Source organism: Wasmannia auropunctata, unplaced genomic scaffold (assembly GCF_000956235.1).
Source record: "Wasmannia auropunctata unplaced genomic scaffold, wasmannia.A_1.0 LD335996.1, whole genome shotgun sequence".
Lineage (NCBI taxonomy): Eukaryota > Metazoa > Arthropoda > Insecta > Hymenoptera > Formicidae > Wasmannia > Wasmannia auropunctata.
In genome coordinates this window covers 862953-881415 of record NW_012026894.1, presented here as the reverse complement: position 1 = coordinate 881415, position 18463 = coordinate 862953, and the positions used below count along the sequence as shown (strand labels likewise).

The following is an 18463-nucleotide window of genomic DNA, read 5'->3' as shown; positions in this document are numbered from 1 at the left end:
GAGATCGATAAGGCCGTATCGGTTACGGTCGCGAAGTGAAGCCGCTTCACGGACGGCCAGGTGACGATGATTAACGACAGCGCTAAAACGTCTCTGTCTCCGTTTCATCACGGCAGCTCCGATCGGCGGCCCCGGCCGCGACTTCAACGCGCGCCCGAAATTCCTGAGGAGAGATGACCGCCGGTCACCAAAATCCGTGGTACAACTCGACCTGTGGAATCTTGCTACCGATGATTCAACCGGAACACGGTCATCCGTGAAAGTTGAACGTCGCGGATGAATGGAGTAGCTCTTGGGATCCACGTGAACGCACGCGTCCTTGTATAATATACAGCGACATACGCAACGTTTCGTAGAAATTGGAGATAATTTCACGCGTGAGATAACTTAGCGCGAGAAGTTGTTTACGAGATTAAATCTGCTAATATTCCAAAGAATTTATTCTGACAATCCGCAATGCAGTTTTTTTTCTAGAGCATTATCGCGAGTAAATTTTACAGATATACTGACTCGAATTATCAATTTAACAACGTTGAATTTTCGATATTCGCAACTATTTACGACAATTAAAACGAAATAGGAGATAATAATCATTCGTATAACGTGTATGCTTGCATTTATGTTTCTAATCTCGCGAGAGTGATCCTTCGCTGCGTAACGCGGCGAAGGGGATGATTTTTGATCCTCTCGTACTCGGAACACCCCCGGTTTCCCATAAAACAAGCCGTGACGTCGTGCCCAGCGAAGCGACCACGTGTGACGAACGCTCACGCAGAATGCGCTCCAGAGCTGCGTCTCGTTACATCCGTCACAGCCGCCGGCCCGTAAAATTGGCGCCACCTGCCACCCTCTCAGAATCCGGCTTCCCGCTTACTGGTGGAGAGATTCTGACTCATCCCATCGCCGCGAAGTATTTAATGCATTTATAATACGCGGCTTAATGATCCCTAGCCTAACCCATCATCTTCAGCGGAATTTATTGCGAATTCAACAACCGCCTTGTGCGCGAATGAAACTCGCTTGCGTTATTCATTGACTTCCCCTCCGTCTCCTCCTATATGCTATAGCTGGTAAATCTGCGATTTTTTTTACACTTGAAAAATATATGATCATTTTGAATCCATGACAAAGAAAGAGAGAGAAAGAGAGAGAGAACGTTGAATTTCTTCAGACTTGATTAATGAATAGAAAACAGAGAATCTTTACTAAACCTTGAAAGAGTGAGAGAGAGAGAGATAGTATTTTGTCCTGTCTCATGCTGAAAATGACTTAATCAAAGTAACCGAGTTTAGGCGTTCATTTGTTTCTAGCTTAAAGGAATAAGGGATCATTACATTACATTAGTCCGGTTAGTCCCGGAGGGGGAGCCTGGCATCGGAGTTTGCGAGGGTAGACAGGACTTGATGTACAAAATATAATGTGATTGTTTCCGAACCAACGGTCGAGCTGGGGATGCTCTACTGGCGATGGCTTCATTCCCATCCGATCACCGTTTTCTATCTCAGAAAACCGTACGCACTGGACCGAGGCTTAAAGTGACAAAAGAGTGGCAGAAATTTATTCCGATCACTCTTGGCAGTAAACTGTTATTTTACATATAAACTATCGAAGAAATTATATTGATATAATATTAAAAATAAAATATCAATGCTCTGCCGTTTATTAAAAATAATTTATAATAAATAATAAATAATAATTTTATTTAATGTTTTATACTTAATGACGATTTTAAATGTAATGCTCGATGTCGCAAAATTCGAATCTCGCGATGAAGAAAATGTACTACTATAATATAGCTAGAAGGGACTCGGCTGATCGGCAAGAACAAAGCTCGTAGATAGGCCTAGTCGCATTGTCCCGCGGCTGTTTCGCGTCCGTTTATCCCAGAGCAGATTGTCCGCCGTGCATTGTGCCATTCGGTGTTCTCGCCGTGCAAGCCGTGGCTCCTCTCTCTTTCTCGCCGACTGCGAGGAAAGGATTACCAGCGAAATCCTTTAATGGCATTGTTGGTATTTGAATAACACGAAATATGATACGAGATCAGGCCTAGCTCCTCCGTCCCGCTTCGCTTTCTATGCGCTTTAACTTGGGGGTTCTTGGGTAGTATAGGATTACGACGCTGTTTCCTTGCGTTGTTCGTCCGGATTAATTGTTGGCAGCTTGTCGATGGACGTCACACATAATGGCGAAAATATTTGTAATACGTTAGTGTACGCGTGATTCTGGTATTTGCAATAATGGTGAACCGCATTTTCTCGGCGTTGGAAAGAGTTGAAATCTTTCGCAGAAATCTTAAGAATAATAATTATATAATTAAACTCTAGTAGAACGCAAAGAAGGTTTATTTAATTGGATAATAAGACAGTTTCTTTTTCTCTCTTTCTCTCTCACGTTAGATAGAAATCGACATCGATTTAATCTTCTGTCGCCCGAGGTTGTCTCGCCGCGAACCGCCCACATCTCGAAGAACACACAATACTAATATTTTTATAATATACGCTAATTTAGATTCTACCCTATGGCCGAATTTTTATTGCATACGAGTCTTTGCCACAGATTAATCTTGCAGATAATGATTGGTTAAGAAACGTAACCGTTTATTTAGTTATTGTCCACGTTAAGAAAACAATCACCTGTATTCATCTTCTTATATTTCGCATCGTGATTGTGATAATATTTTGCTAAAGTAAACTGAAAAAAATTATTTAAACAAATTGAAAAAAATTGTTGGCATTTTCAATTTTTACATTGTAGAATGAAACGTTAGTGAAATATAGAGTTGGTGAGAGTTTAGTGAAGTGAAAAGCCGGACTGTTTAAATTAGTTGCAGAGAAGCATTAACTTGTTAATGTCGTCTTGTACGTGACCGGCTACTGGTCACTCCGTCGCATTCTGCGTGACTGTTATTTTTCTTGAAGAACGTTTATAAACCGGACACTTTAAAGGTACAGCAGGCACTACGTTCTATTTGGTATTCACGGTGTCGCGCGAACGAGAAACGAATACGAATCTCCCATTCGTTGCGATTATAAAGTTTATTTTTACCAGTTACCACACGAGAGAATTGATGAGAGGTAACACGCATCGAAAGACGGATTTCTTATAGGAAAGATAATTTTTATAAGCGATTTTTATACTCGCGTGAAACATCTTTGAGATTAAAAATTTAGAAATGTCGAATTTGAACGAATTTTAATTAAATATTTTAGTAGTCAGTTTAAATATAAACGTTTAAATAATTGAATTATCTGTAACCATCTCTAAAATTTAATATCTTTTTGCTTGCAGGTGAGTACATAAACATATTGTACAACGATCACTTGAGCCTTGTCCTGGAGTTATCGGTGAGTACATTAGTTATCGCAAAACGAGGTGTTTAACGATGTAACGTTAGATGCCACGTGCATAAAGAGCTGTGCATGTTGTGCAGTTAAACCGACACTCAATGCGCATCCAAGGCGCGCTCCGTAAAATAGTTCGGCAGTCGTCGTCTTTGAAGATACGAGCGTAAACAGACGATACACTTGACGTCGTCGGCAAACGACGGTGGTCGGGAGAGCAGGCGCGAAAAAGGACTAGGAAAAGGGCGGGAAAAAAGCAGAGGGGAAAAAAATGGGAAAAGGGACGGGAGGGAAACGGGGGAATCTCGTAGGACTCGCGGCGATAATTCAAGCGAAAGGATGCATCAATCCTGCGGGCCCTCCGCCTCTCTCATCCCGCGGCACTCCCCTGTCCAGAAATAGAGTGATGTTCGCGTAGCGCGCTGTTTCTCTCGCCGTCCCTCCTCTCGTCGGCGCGCGTTCCCACAAAACTCCGGTCGGGCCTCCCCCGGGAAAAGCCGGATGACTGCCGATTATTCCCGCCCGCGCTCCACCGGAACGTTCCCCTACCCTCCCCTCCACGCGTCATCGTGGAGCAGGGCGCACTTTACAAACATAAATCTCCGCTCGTATATGGCAGGCGCACACAGAGGTCGACGCCACCCCCTAAACTAATCGAATTCGGATTCGCGCCGATTTGGCGTGATGCATTCCGGTCCGTTCGAACGCGACAGGTTGTCACGGATTTTACCGAAAAAAAAAAGAAATAATATGCGTCAGGCTTTAGCCAAGCTTCGAGAGTTGTATCACGCAATTAATCACCGTTACTTTTCTTAAACAGGATAATATTGAACACTCAATTTCTGCCATTAAATTGAAAAATCTTTTTACATCACATTGTTGATATGATAGAATAACTTATAAAAGAAATAAAAATTAATGATTTAAAATATTGTACAAAAATCCGTAATCGAAGGAGAAAAGAATTTAATGCGACACGAATTAAAAGTGATTAATTTATCGCGATGATAGATTATGTCACGCGTGCACTTAGACCGTCCTTTACCCCTTTCAGTAATAACGCTGTTACCGAGGTCGCAGCAGTCCGGGGAGATTAAATTTCTTCGCCCTGAGTTAGAGGTAGAGGCATAAAACGCTTTTCGCAAACGTCTATTAGCGTCGCGAATAGACGGCTGCCGGGGTTGTTATGAATATTCCGCGTTTTGCCGAATTATTTATCTTTTAATCTCGCGTAAGAGCTTGGTTTATTGGCCTGGGGTATATCCCGAGTGCGATAAAACTTTTCTCGTTGCTCACGCCGGCTATCATAACATTTTGTCCCTGGACGTTTTATCGGATTGAGTACGGAGGTGGCGATCGTTTGTATCAATTTGCCACGAGTTGCAAGAATCTACTCGTGAATTATAGCGATCGCGAGTTTTCCTCCCAAGTTTTTACGGGAATTGTGTTCGTCGAAAAATTACGGTGCCACGTGGCGGAGTCATTTGGCGGTTCCGCTCCGGTGTTTCCTTGCAAATTTAATACGCGCTCGTGGTGGTTAATATCTGGTACACGGAAAGAACAATTTTGGCTGAATCCAGATCTGAAAATAATTTTTGTTCGATAATCAAAATAATTTTGTGCGAAAGTCAAAGTGATTGCTAGAATATCAAAACGTTTTATAGCTATGCTTATCAGTTCTAACATTCCAACAAATTATTTTGATCAACAAAAAATTATCTTCAGATCTGTTTTTAGCAAAATTTTTAGATCTTTCAACAAAATCGTTCTTTCTGTGTATGAAAAAAAATTTGTACGTGAAATATTTTGCAAAAGATTCGCGTGAAAAATTCAACACTCTACCGTGTTCAAACAAACGTCAGAGTTTAAGAACAAAGTCTAAAATTGTTGATTCGGTTGACGTTGATTTTTTTTGCTTATTCCTATACAAAAAAGAAGAAACGGAAAAAGCGCTTGCGTTTCTTCCGGAAGTAGCAGCACTTAAAGCTACGCCTCGCTCCCGGCAGATCACAACAAAGTTACCACTTCGAAATTTAGAGCCAGTTTACCAGCTCGGACGCGCTCTCCACCGTTTCCCCATTTGATTTAGTAAAACGCGTCTTGAGACACCCATTCGGGACCTAACAGATTTCGGACAGCGGTGCATACAGCAGGGGAGGAGGGACCCTGAAAGTATCCGAAGAAGAAGTGACTTCTCGGTAGAACAAAGCGCGCCGCCTCCGCATGCATCAGGCGTCTCCCCTTCACTCCGGGCCGGGCCCGGTTGTCTCACTCCCTCTTTCTCTTTCGCCAGAACGTTAACCAGATCACCGGATGCCCGGGACACTTTTCTCACCCACTCAACGTCGTTATCTGCGCCATTCCGAACGGGGCGGCCGTAAAACGAGACCTGTTTCGTGCGCTCGGATCTTATTGAAAAATCCCATTAATTTCGCATTCCTCGGGGCAATAAAGAGCACGTCTATCGACGAACGAATTCGATGCACGTTTATCGCGAACCTCCGGCGAGGATGCGTCCGCCGGTGGGAGAGGAAGGAGGATGAGGACGAGCTGACGTATCCGATGTGGACCGTAAAAAGGTCATTTATCGCGGTTACTTTGTAGTTTCGCCGTCCGGCGTGCCGGTAAGCGATGCTCGTTAAGCCCGTTAAACGCAAAGTGGTGTGATTATTGCCACCGCGATAACACCGGTCACATCGAACTTCATAAAGGAGAGATTACCCAACGGCTTAAAGCTTATCTTATTAACCCTCGATATACCTCTTGCGCTCGTTTCGCTTATCTTCCACGTTAATATCGAGCCACTTATGCCAGTTGCAAGGCATCTCTCGTCGCGTCTCTTTCGTGTGTGGATTTCTGATCGCTGCGTCCGTGTTGCGTGCAACCGGGCGTAATAACGCAGTCGCGGTAGCGCGGAGACGTGGGCTTTAACAGCCGATCGCCGATACCTCGATGATCTTGTGGGTTCGGTCTTGAGAAAGTGTCTCGGTTAGATTCCTACATTCCGACAGTTCCCGTCCGAGCGGACCTCGATATGTATTCGCAAACCGAGCGAAGCGCAACTCCGTGCCTCGTCAATCGTTCATAAAATCGCGCCGTGACTGGAGAAAGTTCTTTTTCCGGAAGGATTATATATACGGAGATTAACGTAAGCTTTTCGGAGCGTGTCAGAATGCTAAGCACACCGATTCCGCGTTGCACGCGAAACGTTACCCCTCGCGGCAGCGATCTCGCGTGCCGACGTGTTCCTGACGCACATTCGAGGCGCGCGTTGCTTCTCCCTCGCAGTTCTCATCAATGTTGCAGGTCAGCACGCAATGACCCTAGCCGACACGGTCGCGATACACTAAGTGGTTTTGCTCATAAAGCTGTAACGGCTCCGTAGGATAATGCCGGTAGTAAGTGCTCTTAAGTCACGGGGGTGAGTACGGCGGGGTACGAGAGCGCACATGCGACCCAAAAGGAAGAGCGGTCTCGTCGCAATCGAGATTACCTTTGTTGCAAAACAGGCCAAATTATCGCGAGTCTTTTGACGGTCTAGCAAAATAAACCGAGCGCTATATATACATATATACATATAGAGTTTATGGTTATAGAAGTAAAATTTAAACATTAAAAAAAATATATATATTTATATCGTTTAGGCTCGATTGCACCAACGTTATTTTGACTTTAATCGAGGCTTAAAATTCTCCTTTTCTATCTCTGTCTTAAAATTTTAAAGAGAGTTGTTTTAAGCCTCGTTTAAAATCAAAATAACGTTAATGCAATTCAGACTTTAGAGAAGTAACTGTGAGGTATTGTTGTTTTTAACGTTTTTTTAAGCACGCGCGCGTGTAGTTCTAGTCCGATACTTCACGATTAGAATTTATCGTTCAAGGTGTTAATGGATTCCTCCGCCGAATTTATAAACAATTTCTACGAATGTTAAACGTGAATACATTAGAGACTGACAGCTATCCGTACACATTACTAACAGGTATCGGACGATAACAGTCCATAAATTCGGACGATTTATGCACAAGTTTTTTTTTCTCCCCGTCTTTCGGTGATGTAAATTACGCGACGGTGTTGATCACAATTTATTGAATGCAGAAAAATACCTCACGATACCGAAGATATTTACATTTTTCTACCGACACGATTTGCGAGCGCAATTTGGGCGGGGTCAACTAACGCTCCCGCGTTATTTTTACAATCTCGTTTCGGCGCCTCCACCGCCGCGGCAGCTCTCTCGTGTGGTGTCTTACAAACTCACGCGTGCATAAAGAGAGGAAAAAGTTTGACGGACGGTATCGCGTTACCGGTAGGTTAGAACGCTTTTCTCCTTTTCTTTTTTTTTTTCTTTCGAGAGGGACGAGGGCTCGGTCGAGGGCCTAATAAAATTGAGACACAGCGAGAGTATGATGAGTTGCCCAAAATTCGACCTGACATATAAGCTGCGCTCGGGCTTTGAAGGCTGAGATGTAAAATGTACACGGGCGTATCCGCCTCTCGTGAATTAAAAATTTCGGCGTCGCTGAAAGAAACCGAAAGATTCGCATACAGGATGTAACTGGATCAGTGGTCTAAAATTCACAGACGTGCAATTGACAGATTATTCTGAATAAATTCTATTCTACGAAAATTTGATATTATTTAGTTGTCATCTTCAACATAAAAACACAAGTTTCTCTTGGACCGAAAATATAAGGAGAAAATAACGATGGATTCTATCCATTTCCGCTGCATACGTTTATTTCTCGAAGAGGCCGATCTTAGAAAGTCTTGTGTGTTTTATGTAACCACGAAGAAATAAAAAGGTACTCCGCGCTCGTTAGCGTTCTCTATGGAAATCGGTAGACAAACGTTGATCGCGTGGCGTTCGACCATTCGCGATAAACGCAAATTACGGATGTGTAACGTACAATCCCGTTCCAGTTCTCGGTGCAGTCTCTTCGCGCGACAAGGACCGTCGTCCACGAGTTCTTCCCAGCCGGTCGAGCTAGGCGGGAGAGGAGATTCTAATGAGAGCTCACTCACTCTCTCGCGAGATAAGCGTCGCGGTCGGGTAGCCCGTAACACGACGCATTCGTCCGTGCATTCCTGTCCGGTTTCCTCCTTTTCTGGTCGCCCCTGCATCCCTTCCCCTTCCCCTCCCCCTGCTCTTTCGTGCGCACCGCAGCATCCATTGCGTCTGCAATACAGCTCTCTTTCCCCATCCTCCCCGGTCGCACGGGTCCTATCTCTCCACACAGCGTTCGTTTCCTCCTCGCTCTTTCTTCTCTTGCTCCTACCTGATCGCGCAGTCCGCTTCCTCCCCCCTCCCCTCTTCACCATCGTCCACCCCCCGGCGTCTTTTGTCTTATTATTTTGTCGGCGCGCGCGGCCAGCAGGTATATCTCTCCTTCTACACGGCGCTCCTCTCTCTCTCTCTCTCTTTCTCTTCCCCTCGCCCGCGATCCCTGCATATAAACATCGCGGCTTTATCTGAACGTTTTATAGCGGGAGAGGTCCGTGCCGGTCTCGAGGAGACCAACCGAGAGATCACCCCGAAGAAGAGGAGGAGAGCCGGATCGGTGCCGGCCGCTCGCTCTCGCTCGGTACCAAGCATGCTCGCGCGAGCGCGGGCGTGCGGAGTGAGGATCACGGATCTGCACGGCCTACGCTTCTCCGACTCCGACTTCGAAGCGATCCTCTCTCTCTTTCTCTCTGTGTGTGTTCCTCCCTCTGTCCCTGTCCGTCGCCATCCTCTTCCTGACCCTCCGCCAATTACAATGTTCGCTTTCGCGGATTCCTTGCCTTTGTCTCGCGCTTGCAGCCTCGCGCGGTCCGCGCCGAATTCGAGGGACCGGACGGGGGCGACCGATGCAATGATAAAGCGTCCTCGCGCGGACCCCCCTTGCAGAACACACCGTAAGGGAAAAGGAAAAGAACGACCGAAGTCATTTGCATGCTGCAACCAGATCTCTTTCCTCTCGTTCCTCTCGTTGCTTCTCCGCTCTTCTTGCAGACCTTTTCCGCACGCTGCATACGTAAAACGATAATCCATTTCGCAAATGATGGGAAAAAATGCAAAATGTTATCTTCCTCAATGTGAGATAAAATTTAGTTTTGCTTTAGAGACACAATTTCTTACTTTCAAGTTGAATTCCATCAATGGGAAGGATAAGTCCTCATTGATTACGAATTATCCGTCTTATGATAGGCATTAACGATCTTAAGTGAAGATAAACTCTGTGGCGACACACCGTCGTTATTGGCAGTAATTGAGTTGAAATGATAAATGCATCGATATGTTGAGAACAGTGTTATTAATAGATTTACGTATAATTTAATTGAACGATCATATTTTATTCTTGCGTCGCCGGCGAGCCTAACGATTAAATTTGTCATTATGAATAATAATTTATTGTAATTGCTCTGCTTCTAATCAGTCATGGCTTTTTTTTGTTGTTCCTACGGTTTACCGAAGCGGTCGCCTGTCAGCCGCCTTGAAAGTTACGGTGATAAACCGATAAGCATGTAAATTTGTTCGTACAAGTTGTTGCGCATTCAGGTCGAATTGCAGCCGCCTCGCGAAGTTACGATGTGCAACCGGCACGTGGTATCTGAAATTTAAAAACATTGCGTGTTGTGCGAAGAAGTGTATATACACGTACGAAGCGTTTTATTATTCGTTGCTGCGGAACGTAAAATAAAATCTAATAACAGGGGAAATTTTCGATTCTACTCCGTGCTCTCATCGATGCGATTCGACGGGTTTGAGAGGAGTTAATATTGCACTAAGAATATCAAATAAAATCGTTATCTATGTATAACTGGCAAAAGAAATTGACTTTTTTCCATGCGAGTGGAAAATCTATTACGGGATGTACGAATATATATATATATATTTTTTTTTTTTGGAACACGCTACATATTTAATGAAACTGCTATCAATGTAAATTTCACTTGCTTACATACTATCGAACAAATCAATATATTCTCTTAATGTGTTTCCATGTTTTTGAAAGATAATTCCAAGTAATTCACGCGAGTAACTGGCTTTACTCGCTTTACTGGTTTAATTGCGGATTTAATTACCACTGGTATAGTTGATCACTCTTGCGCTCGTTAAAAACTAAAAGGAAATACATACTAGATCAAGGTCTCGACATTAATGACATTCTCATTTATGTCTTTTTCTGTATAAATAGCGTTAAATATAATTTTTTTTATATTCTCTATATGCACATATTGCCGTTTGTAAATAATAGTTTATTTTTTTAGTGACTGCCTCACATACATAATCGCTAGTTTATGCCAATATTACGAATTAATTCGGATAATTCATTGTCCCCGCCGGAACGCAAGATCAGCGTCGACGTTGAAAACTTTATTCGTGTAAAGCGGAAAATTTCGCCCGTTACTTACGGAGACTATCCTCAAAGATCGCGCGCAAAGGCAGGCATATTTGATGTTTCTCTGATGCACATACGACAAACACGGTTATTAGTAATTGTTGTTTGAATGGATGCCAGTTTGCACAGCCGTTTGCGCCAGCTGGGATGAGTCTTTACAACTGACGCGCATCAGGTCTCAAATCTATTACGCGTGCGAAATCATTTGTTACTTCCGTTTAGGCTTTAGGCACTTGGAGTAAAGTGTCTCTTGAAACATGTGCTCGGCTGGCTTGAAATACGCCTGTAAAGTTCATTAATTGAAAACAATCGTACACGAGCCTCGTTTCGCATGACTGCCTTACGTTTTAACCATCGCCGCGCATTTAACTAGCGATCTTCGGAGTTTATGTATATTTCTGCCAAGATTGCCAATATCACTATTTAATTTACAATATTACGTTTTACTTGAAGAAAATCGCGAATGTATGGAAATCTTTCGTGCTGCATGAAAATTAATTATAGTATAGAACTCCGTTTATTCATTCGTGTCCGTTTTTCTGTAGATTAACTTTAATCTCGATTTAATTTACTTTATCTTTTTCTAATTCTAAGAACGGGAGATTTCTAAGAATTATAAAATGATGAAGTAAATAATTATATTTTCTAATTCTTAGAATTAGAAAAGATAAAAATAAGTTAAACCGACATTAAGTTAATCTACATTGGTAAAAATGAATGTCATACACAAACAAGTTTGTGGTCAGTTCCAAATTTACAAACTCATAAGCCTTATTATCCGAATCATTTGCATAGTAAAAGTTCGACTTCAGTTTTCTGAATGTCAGTTCCTATTATTGAAACTAATAAGTACGTCAGTTCCTATCATCGAAACTAATAAGTGAGCCTTTATTATTCGAACTATCTGGTTATCCGAACTGTCAATCCTTCGACACGTTCGAATAAACGGAGTTCTACTGTAGATTTTTTTTAATTACCGCGCTATATCTTTCAGAAAGAAGGTACATACTCTTCTTTTTTTATATCTACAGTATAATGATATATTTGTTGTTAATTATATAAACAATCTGCAGCTGTTAATTGTAAGTCAGTAAAAGTTTAATGTAACAACCGAACATGCAAAATCAGTTCTGTAGTAGCCAGGTGATAATATTTTATGAAATAATATCTTATTCGTAAGACTTTATCCGTGGTGCCTATAACACTTAAACGACGCGTAATATAATTCTCAAGAGGCCATTTGGTTATCAACCTAATGCGTTTCTTTTCCTTGCATTTCCTATACAAGGACGGTGCTCCTCTTCGTGTTAGGAGCAGCTGTTTAAAACCCGTCCGCGCGCGCGGTTCGCCGCAAGTTATTACGTAGGCCGTTGCGTCTATAAGTTCGCGGTAAAACATTGAGATAAGGCCCAATTAGCTTATCAAAAGGGAAGGCAGTTAAGTTGAGAAACAAAAAAGGAGTAACATATGACGATAATAATTATAGACTCGCAGAGGGAAGGGAAGTGAAGGGAAGCGAAATCGGCGAGGAGATAACCAGGAGGAATTTACGCGCTCATGTCATAAAACCTATAAGTAATTTTTCGTAATAGCCAGCCTATTTGTATTTGGTGCATGTATCGTGAGTCATTTGGCGCGTCGGATGGCCTTTAGGAAAAGTGCGATAAACAAGTTATCCCGGACCGCACGCGATAAAAATATGCGGAAACGCGGAATATTCCATTCTGTTCCCCGGCGACGCGATCGCGCCGGGCGGATCGCGTTAGCTTGCCGTCGCTAGGCGTCGGTCGTGACGCGAACAGTCGTGCGCGTGCATGGCGTTCTCCAAGTGTCTCCTCCTCACCTCGAGGTGCCCCATTGGCGACGGCAAACGACAAAAAAAGTGCGAGAGCGACTGTAAAATTTACGAGGCCTAACTGGCCCCTCTCGCGCTCCGTCGCGCTCCGTCCATCGCGAGCGAAGCGTTTAACGATCGTCGCGCGGCGACTATCAACCGGGGTACGGGCGATATTTACGGGCCGATTTTTCGGGCGGGCACATTTTGTGGGGGTAAGGAAAGTGGGTGTGCGTGATGTGTCATCAACCGACGCGACCAGGCTTCCATATAAATAGCATTATATTTCACATTTTCGTTACAGTTCAATAAATATCTTTCAAGTTTTATTTACATTGGCGGCGAAGAGAGAACCCTTTAACTCGTGGTCGCGATCACAAAAACTACAGAACGAACATATCAGTCAGCTTGTTGAGAGAAAACATATTATTCAATGTTAATTAAAACTCTGATCGAGTCGCGTCAACTCTTTAAGTGTCGATATGGCAGTGCTTGCGGTCTTAGGCTCAAAGATTCGCGAAGATTACGAGCTCCGAAGTAAGAAGTATTATATTCGAAAGTTATGAAGGAACATCGTAAGAAATAGTTGTTGTTACTTTCGAAAACTGTACCTTTAAATAGCCATCGGACGCAGATTTGAAGATCTTAAAGAGTTAAACGCGGAGAATAGTCGTTTTTTTCGCTCGATAATAAGATTCCTGTACCACAGGGTTAAAGGTTGTTTTTCACGCTCGTCGTCACAGCGTGTTGCAAACCGCCGTTTGCAACGAACTGAATTTTGATAACTCTCTGCGGCTATAATATATTTACTTTATATTTCGCGCGCCGACAGAGTAGAAACGAAATCTGTCTCTAACGTCGAGGAGAGATTATTTATGGCACTAATTCGATCGTCTTGCGAGTCGATCACGTGTTCACCAAACATCACATATAGGCGCGCGTAATTAATCTCGCGAGGATTGCTATCGGCACACACTAAACATCTTCGGGGAACATCATCGAAAACATGTGTGATCCTCCAGATCTGCGCAATCCGGGAAAATGCAGATCGGACTTCCCGATGACTCGGCAGTGCGTTGGATGACGACAATCAGGAGAAACGTCTCTTCTTTCGCGAGCCTGAGAGAAAGAGAGAGAGAAAGAGAGAGTCTCTGGTCTCCACGGTGATTCTCACGTAGTAATTCTTGCACGGCCATTGTATGATTAGACGTATCTTACTCGCGCGTCGAAGTCGTCGACGCTGCAGTTTACAGGAACGTGTGACAAGATTTGCGAGAGATCAGTTCACGAATCGTACGACGATCAGCATCACAGCAGCGTCGGGGTCACTACAGCTTCTCGAGCGCGCGACTGTTCGTCAGCAACTCCCTGGTGAGTCTCCACACCTGTTTCGCGGCGTTCTCCAGGCCGCTCGGCGATTTCCCCTTGAAGAGATCGAGATTCGGTAGGAAGTAATGCGGGCATCTGCGGCACTGCAGGCAGGAGATTAGCTGCAGAAAGATGCCGTTTATTCGCTCGGCCAGGCAAGCCTCGTCCCATTCCGCTTCATGCGGGTGTTTCTCGCACTCGTAGAGCAGTAGAGTCTTCATGTGATAGCTGGTGACCGGATTTCCCGGTAAATCGAGATGCCGATCTCTGAGGGTTTTCAGTATACTAAGACAGCGCTTCCTACTTGCGCCTTGCAACAATCGATTCTCCGCGTCGATAAACGACAACGCCCAGGCGTCGCCCTCCATGGCGGACTGCTTGCCCTGTAAGCCTATGCATTCCTTCGAGAGCATGTCGAAACCCTCCGCCTTCACCTCGGCGACGATGTTCGGGTGCGGCCAGGGTATATGCGCGATCGGCCAATGGGAGGCCGACCTGGGCCAGAGTCCGGCGCACTTGAAAGCCGGCGTGATCTGCACGACGTATCGCTCGCGTATCCGCAGCTTCACCTCGGTCGTGTCGGCGATCATCTTCACCGAATCCCGATACGTGCACTTGTCGCAGGCCTGCGCCACCAACGTTTGGAACCTTGAGCGTATCTTCCTGGCTGACAGATAGCCGGACGCGGTGATGAATTCCACCCAGAGGGACATGGATCTCTTGCGCCCGTCGCTGAGCTTCAGCACGGCGCAGCCCGGCAGGGTGCCGTCATCCACGAAGTTCAACACGCCCATCTGATTTAGATAGATGATGATCTCGAACTCCGTCGGCGAGATGACGTCGAGGCCGTCGAACCGGCCGTTGTAATCCGTCAGGGACGAGATGAATCTCGGCTCTTGCACCTCCACCTCCTTCAGCACATCCTGCACAACTCGGCACACCTCCTGAATGGTCTTTGCCACCTGACTCTTCCTGGTCATCACCCGTTCGCCGAAGTACTTGTTGAACTGATAGACCATCCTGGAGTGGGACGAAATCATATCAGGCGGTACCAGCATCGTGCACCGCCCGTAGTCCACACGGATGGTTATTATACTGTCTTCAGCTTCTCCAGATCATTATATTCTTATATCTTCTCATCCAGGCCTTCTCCCCTGCCTCGCGTTGTCATCGAGTCACTTCGCGCGTTCTACCGCATTGTGGGAAGACGCGAGATTCCGTCGCTCGTGAGAAAACCGGCGTTTGATCTCGTTAGATCTCGTTTATCACCTGGTGCTCGCCAGGAATCGCGCCGCGCCTCGGAGACACCAACGAAGCGAGAGGAAGAGGTATCACGAGCGTCTCCGTGCAGGAGCAGATTGCCGACTGCGCTGATGTCTACCTCCTCCGCGTCACCCATCCTCCGCGGCAAGCACAAACGCACAGCTTTGCTGGCACGCCTCCTTTGGCAGATTACGCCCACTGGCAAGATTTTTTAGCCAATCGGAGGTCTGCCACGCTGCGTGGGCGTGGTTAACTGCACCAGACCGACAAGATCGATCCGGTACAGATACTCCGGTGGAGTTTCATGTGGTAGCGTGCACGATAGGGGAACGAAGGTAACGCGAGGCAACCCTCGTGGTAGCCCTTCTTCCTCTCCATGAATTATGCAGGAACTGCTTAGTTTATTTCCCATCCACGAGGGCACGGTACCTCCTCTGCAGCCCCTTTAGTTATTCCGAAATTTTCGACATGGTGGACCACAATCGTGTCTGCGCTGCCAGATAGAGTTACCTCGGAGTCTTTCATGTCGATGATATTTTATTTTTATAAAATTAACATTAGAAGTCGATGGAATGTAACCCAGCAAACATAAATTATAACTACAATATTGCAGCAACATTGTAATATTTCTGCAATATAGCTGAAATGTTACAATGCTGCTGCAACATTGCAGTTATAATCTGTGTTTGCTGGGAATAATTATTCTCGACTATTATAATCGACTTATTGAATTATCGACTTATGGATTAGAGAAATGTCCTTTTTTGGAAGATAAATTAAATATTTAAGTGTCTTTAATTAAGACACACACAAAGTGTCAAATATAATTAATACTTTTACTTCTTAAAAATGAAGATAATTGTAACATTCATAACAATAACAATTGCAGTAAATAACATATCATTGCTAGCATTGATGAAACAATCGCGTTATCCAATTGTTATTTCCGTATCGCTTCACGTGATATAAAATAAAGAAGAGTACAGCTTCAATGAAGAAAACTAGAAAGGATAAAAAGATGTTAGTATATCTTAATATATCTTATAATGATAAAAGCGCTGCAGTTTCTTGCGGTGGAGAATGTAATTTCAGATTCCACAGTCAATAGAGAGATCTTTACTGTTCGTGTTAGAGTGCAATAACAATTATCATACGCATTTGGAAATGGTCGAACGCGTGGTAAAGCAAGAAAAGTGAATGGCACCGGTTAACGAATGTCATCACCGGGAAAGGGAGATGCGGAACGTTAAGGATAAAATTAAGATAAGAACGTGATATTCTAGGTAGGCGTATAATGAAGATGATAGTCTTCGTCTCGGCTGCCAGCGAGTCGTTCAAGGCTTCTATAACAAACACGTTAAGTACAGGTATTCGGCATAATAATTGTACAGTACACGCGTATCACAATTGGATATACAACACATTAAGGAAAATATATTCTTGTAAGAGAGAAACTACTTGAAAGTTAATTGACGAAGATACGATCATATTTTAACGTTGCGTGTTACGAAACGTGAAATTTACGAACCAAATCACGTTTAGCAAGTCTCATAAAAATAAATTCGCCAAGTCGAGGCAATGTTTACTAAAACAAAAACATTGTATTTTACATGCCGATTATATTAAAACAGTATTTTTTATGTCGAAATTATTTTAATTATTAATACGGGATATAATTAGTTGTTATTGATATACTTAAAAATGTATACGTTTTTACATTTTTAAAGATACATATAATTTATTGAATAATATTAAAATGTGATGAACAAAAACTCAGAATCGCGAAGATAAAAGGTGGGATAATTTATTTCCAAAGTAAATAATTGTTTAATTGATGAAGATGAAATGAATGTTTTTATTTATTATGTACAATTTTATGTTTCAAATATATATAATGATCTGATTATAAAATAAATATCATTTAAATAATAAAAAAGAAGTATGTATACCGCATATATACATATAACAATAAGTAGTGAAACTACCGTCGGAAGCTTACTGCTAACCGATTATAAATATCAGGTCAATAAGAATAACAAAAATCACATTATTCTGCTTGGAAGAGATAATTGTAATAATAATCGGAACGTATTATATATTTTATATGTTCATATGTTTCCTAAATAATGCGAAAATGATCTTGTTTTATTAAGATGTCTGAAGTGTCAATCTTCGTTCGTTAATACAGTTTCGTACGGAATATTATTAAACTTTTAGAGAACATTATGTCTGCGGATTTTACTTTTTCATCTTTTTTACCTTATTGCTATTATCATTCTGATATTTCGTTGTTTTATAATTGAAATGGAGTAATTATTATTACTAAACAATTATACGAAATTTCTACTTCAACAGAATTGCACAGCATATACATTGCAAACATAATGTTTTACATCAACTATTGAGAAGAGCCGTACTTAGTATTTAACTTAGTCGCATGAATTATAAATTTATTTGCCGTAATATTGCTTATTTTACAGCAATTTACATAATTTGAAGTAAAACATTAATATATTGATTATAGAAAAAGTCATGAATGATTGAAATATGATATGAAACAAAATCATTAAATTATATGTATATTTTGCAGCATATTTAAGTAATTTAGTTGATCTATACTTTTCGCTTTTTTTCTTTTTTTTAAATTTCTATAATTTGTGCAAATTTTATTACCATCTACTTGTGTGGCTATCATTCGACTTTGAAAATTAATTACGTATAGTTTGCTAAACGATCAAGAAATAAATTTTGTTTTGTTCGTGAAATTCACAAAAGTACTCTTTTATTTAATTTTATGCGCGAAATTTTTGCTTGTACATATAAATAATGTAATCAATTTTAAAACAAGTAAAATACAATAGCTGCACAGACGAAAAAAGAATTATGGCTAGATTTTTAATTATATGGCCATTTGATTTTCATGCGACTCTGCTTAGAAAAAATTAAAAGCTTGAATTATCTACTCGAGGAACATTATTGCTTCGTTGAATCGCGATTGTTATTAAAGGAAAACAAGTACGGTTTAAAATAGCTTACGTATCGAGAATCATTTGTAAAAATTTGCACCAAGCCCTTGATACAAGCGTGTATTAAGTAATAACAGTAACTACAATACTGTTGGCGTGTAGTATCGGAGAAGCACGTAAGTACCGTGCGGTAGAAACGTTCTCAAAATTGTGTTACACGTGTCATCGTTTCTGTGTGTCTCTCTCTCTCTCTCTCTCTCTCTCTCTCTCTCTCTCTCTCTCTCTCTCTCTCTCTCTCTCTCTCTCTCT

At 42.6% G+C, this 18463-nt stretch overlaps 2 protein-coding genes across 2 annotated transcripts in view; one reads left to right on the top strand and one right to left on the bottom strand.

Annotated features, from left to right (window-relative positions):
* Window positions 1-18463, top strand: part of LOC105453648 (neurobeachin) — a 307877-nt gene that overhangs the window by 262795 nt on the left and 26619 nt on the right. The gene's annotated exons all lie outside the window — the stretch shown is intronic.
* On the bottom strand, window positions 12711-17060 carry LOC105453645 (protein mab-21). The gene has a single exon (XM_011695779.1). The coding sequence runs from the start codon at window positions 14981-14983 to the stop codon at window positions 13886-13888; it is 1098 nt and encodes a 365-aa protein (XP_011694081.1). The 5' UTR covers window positions 14984-17060; the 3' UTR covers window positions 12711-13885.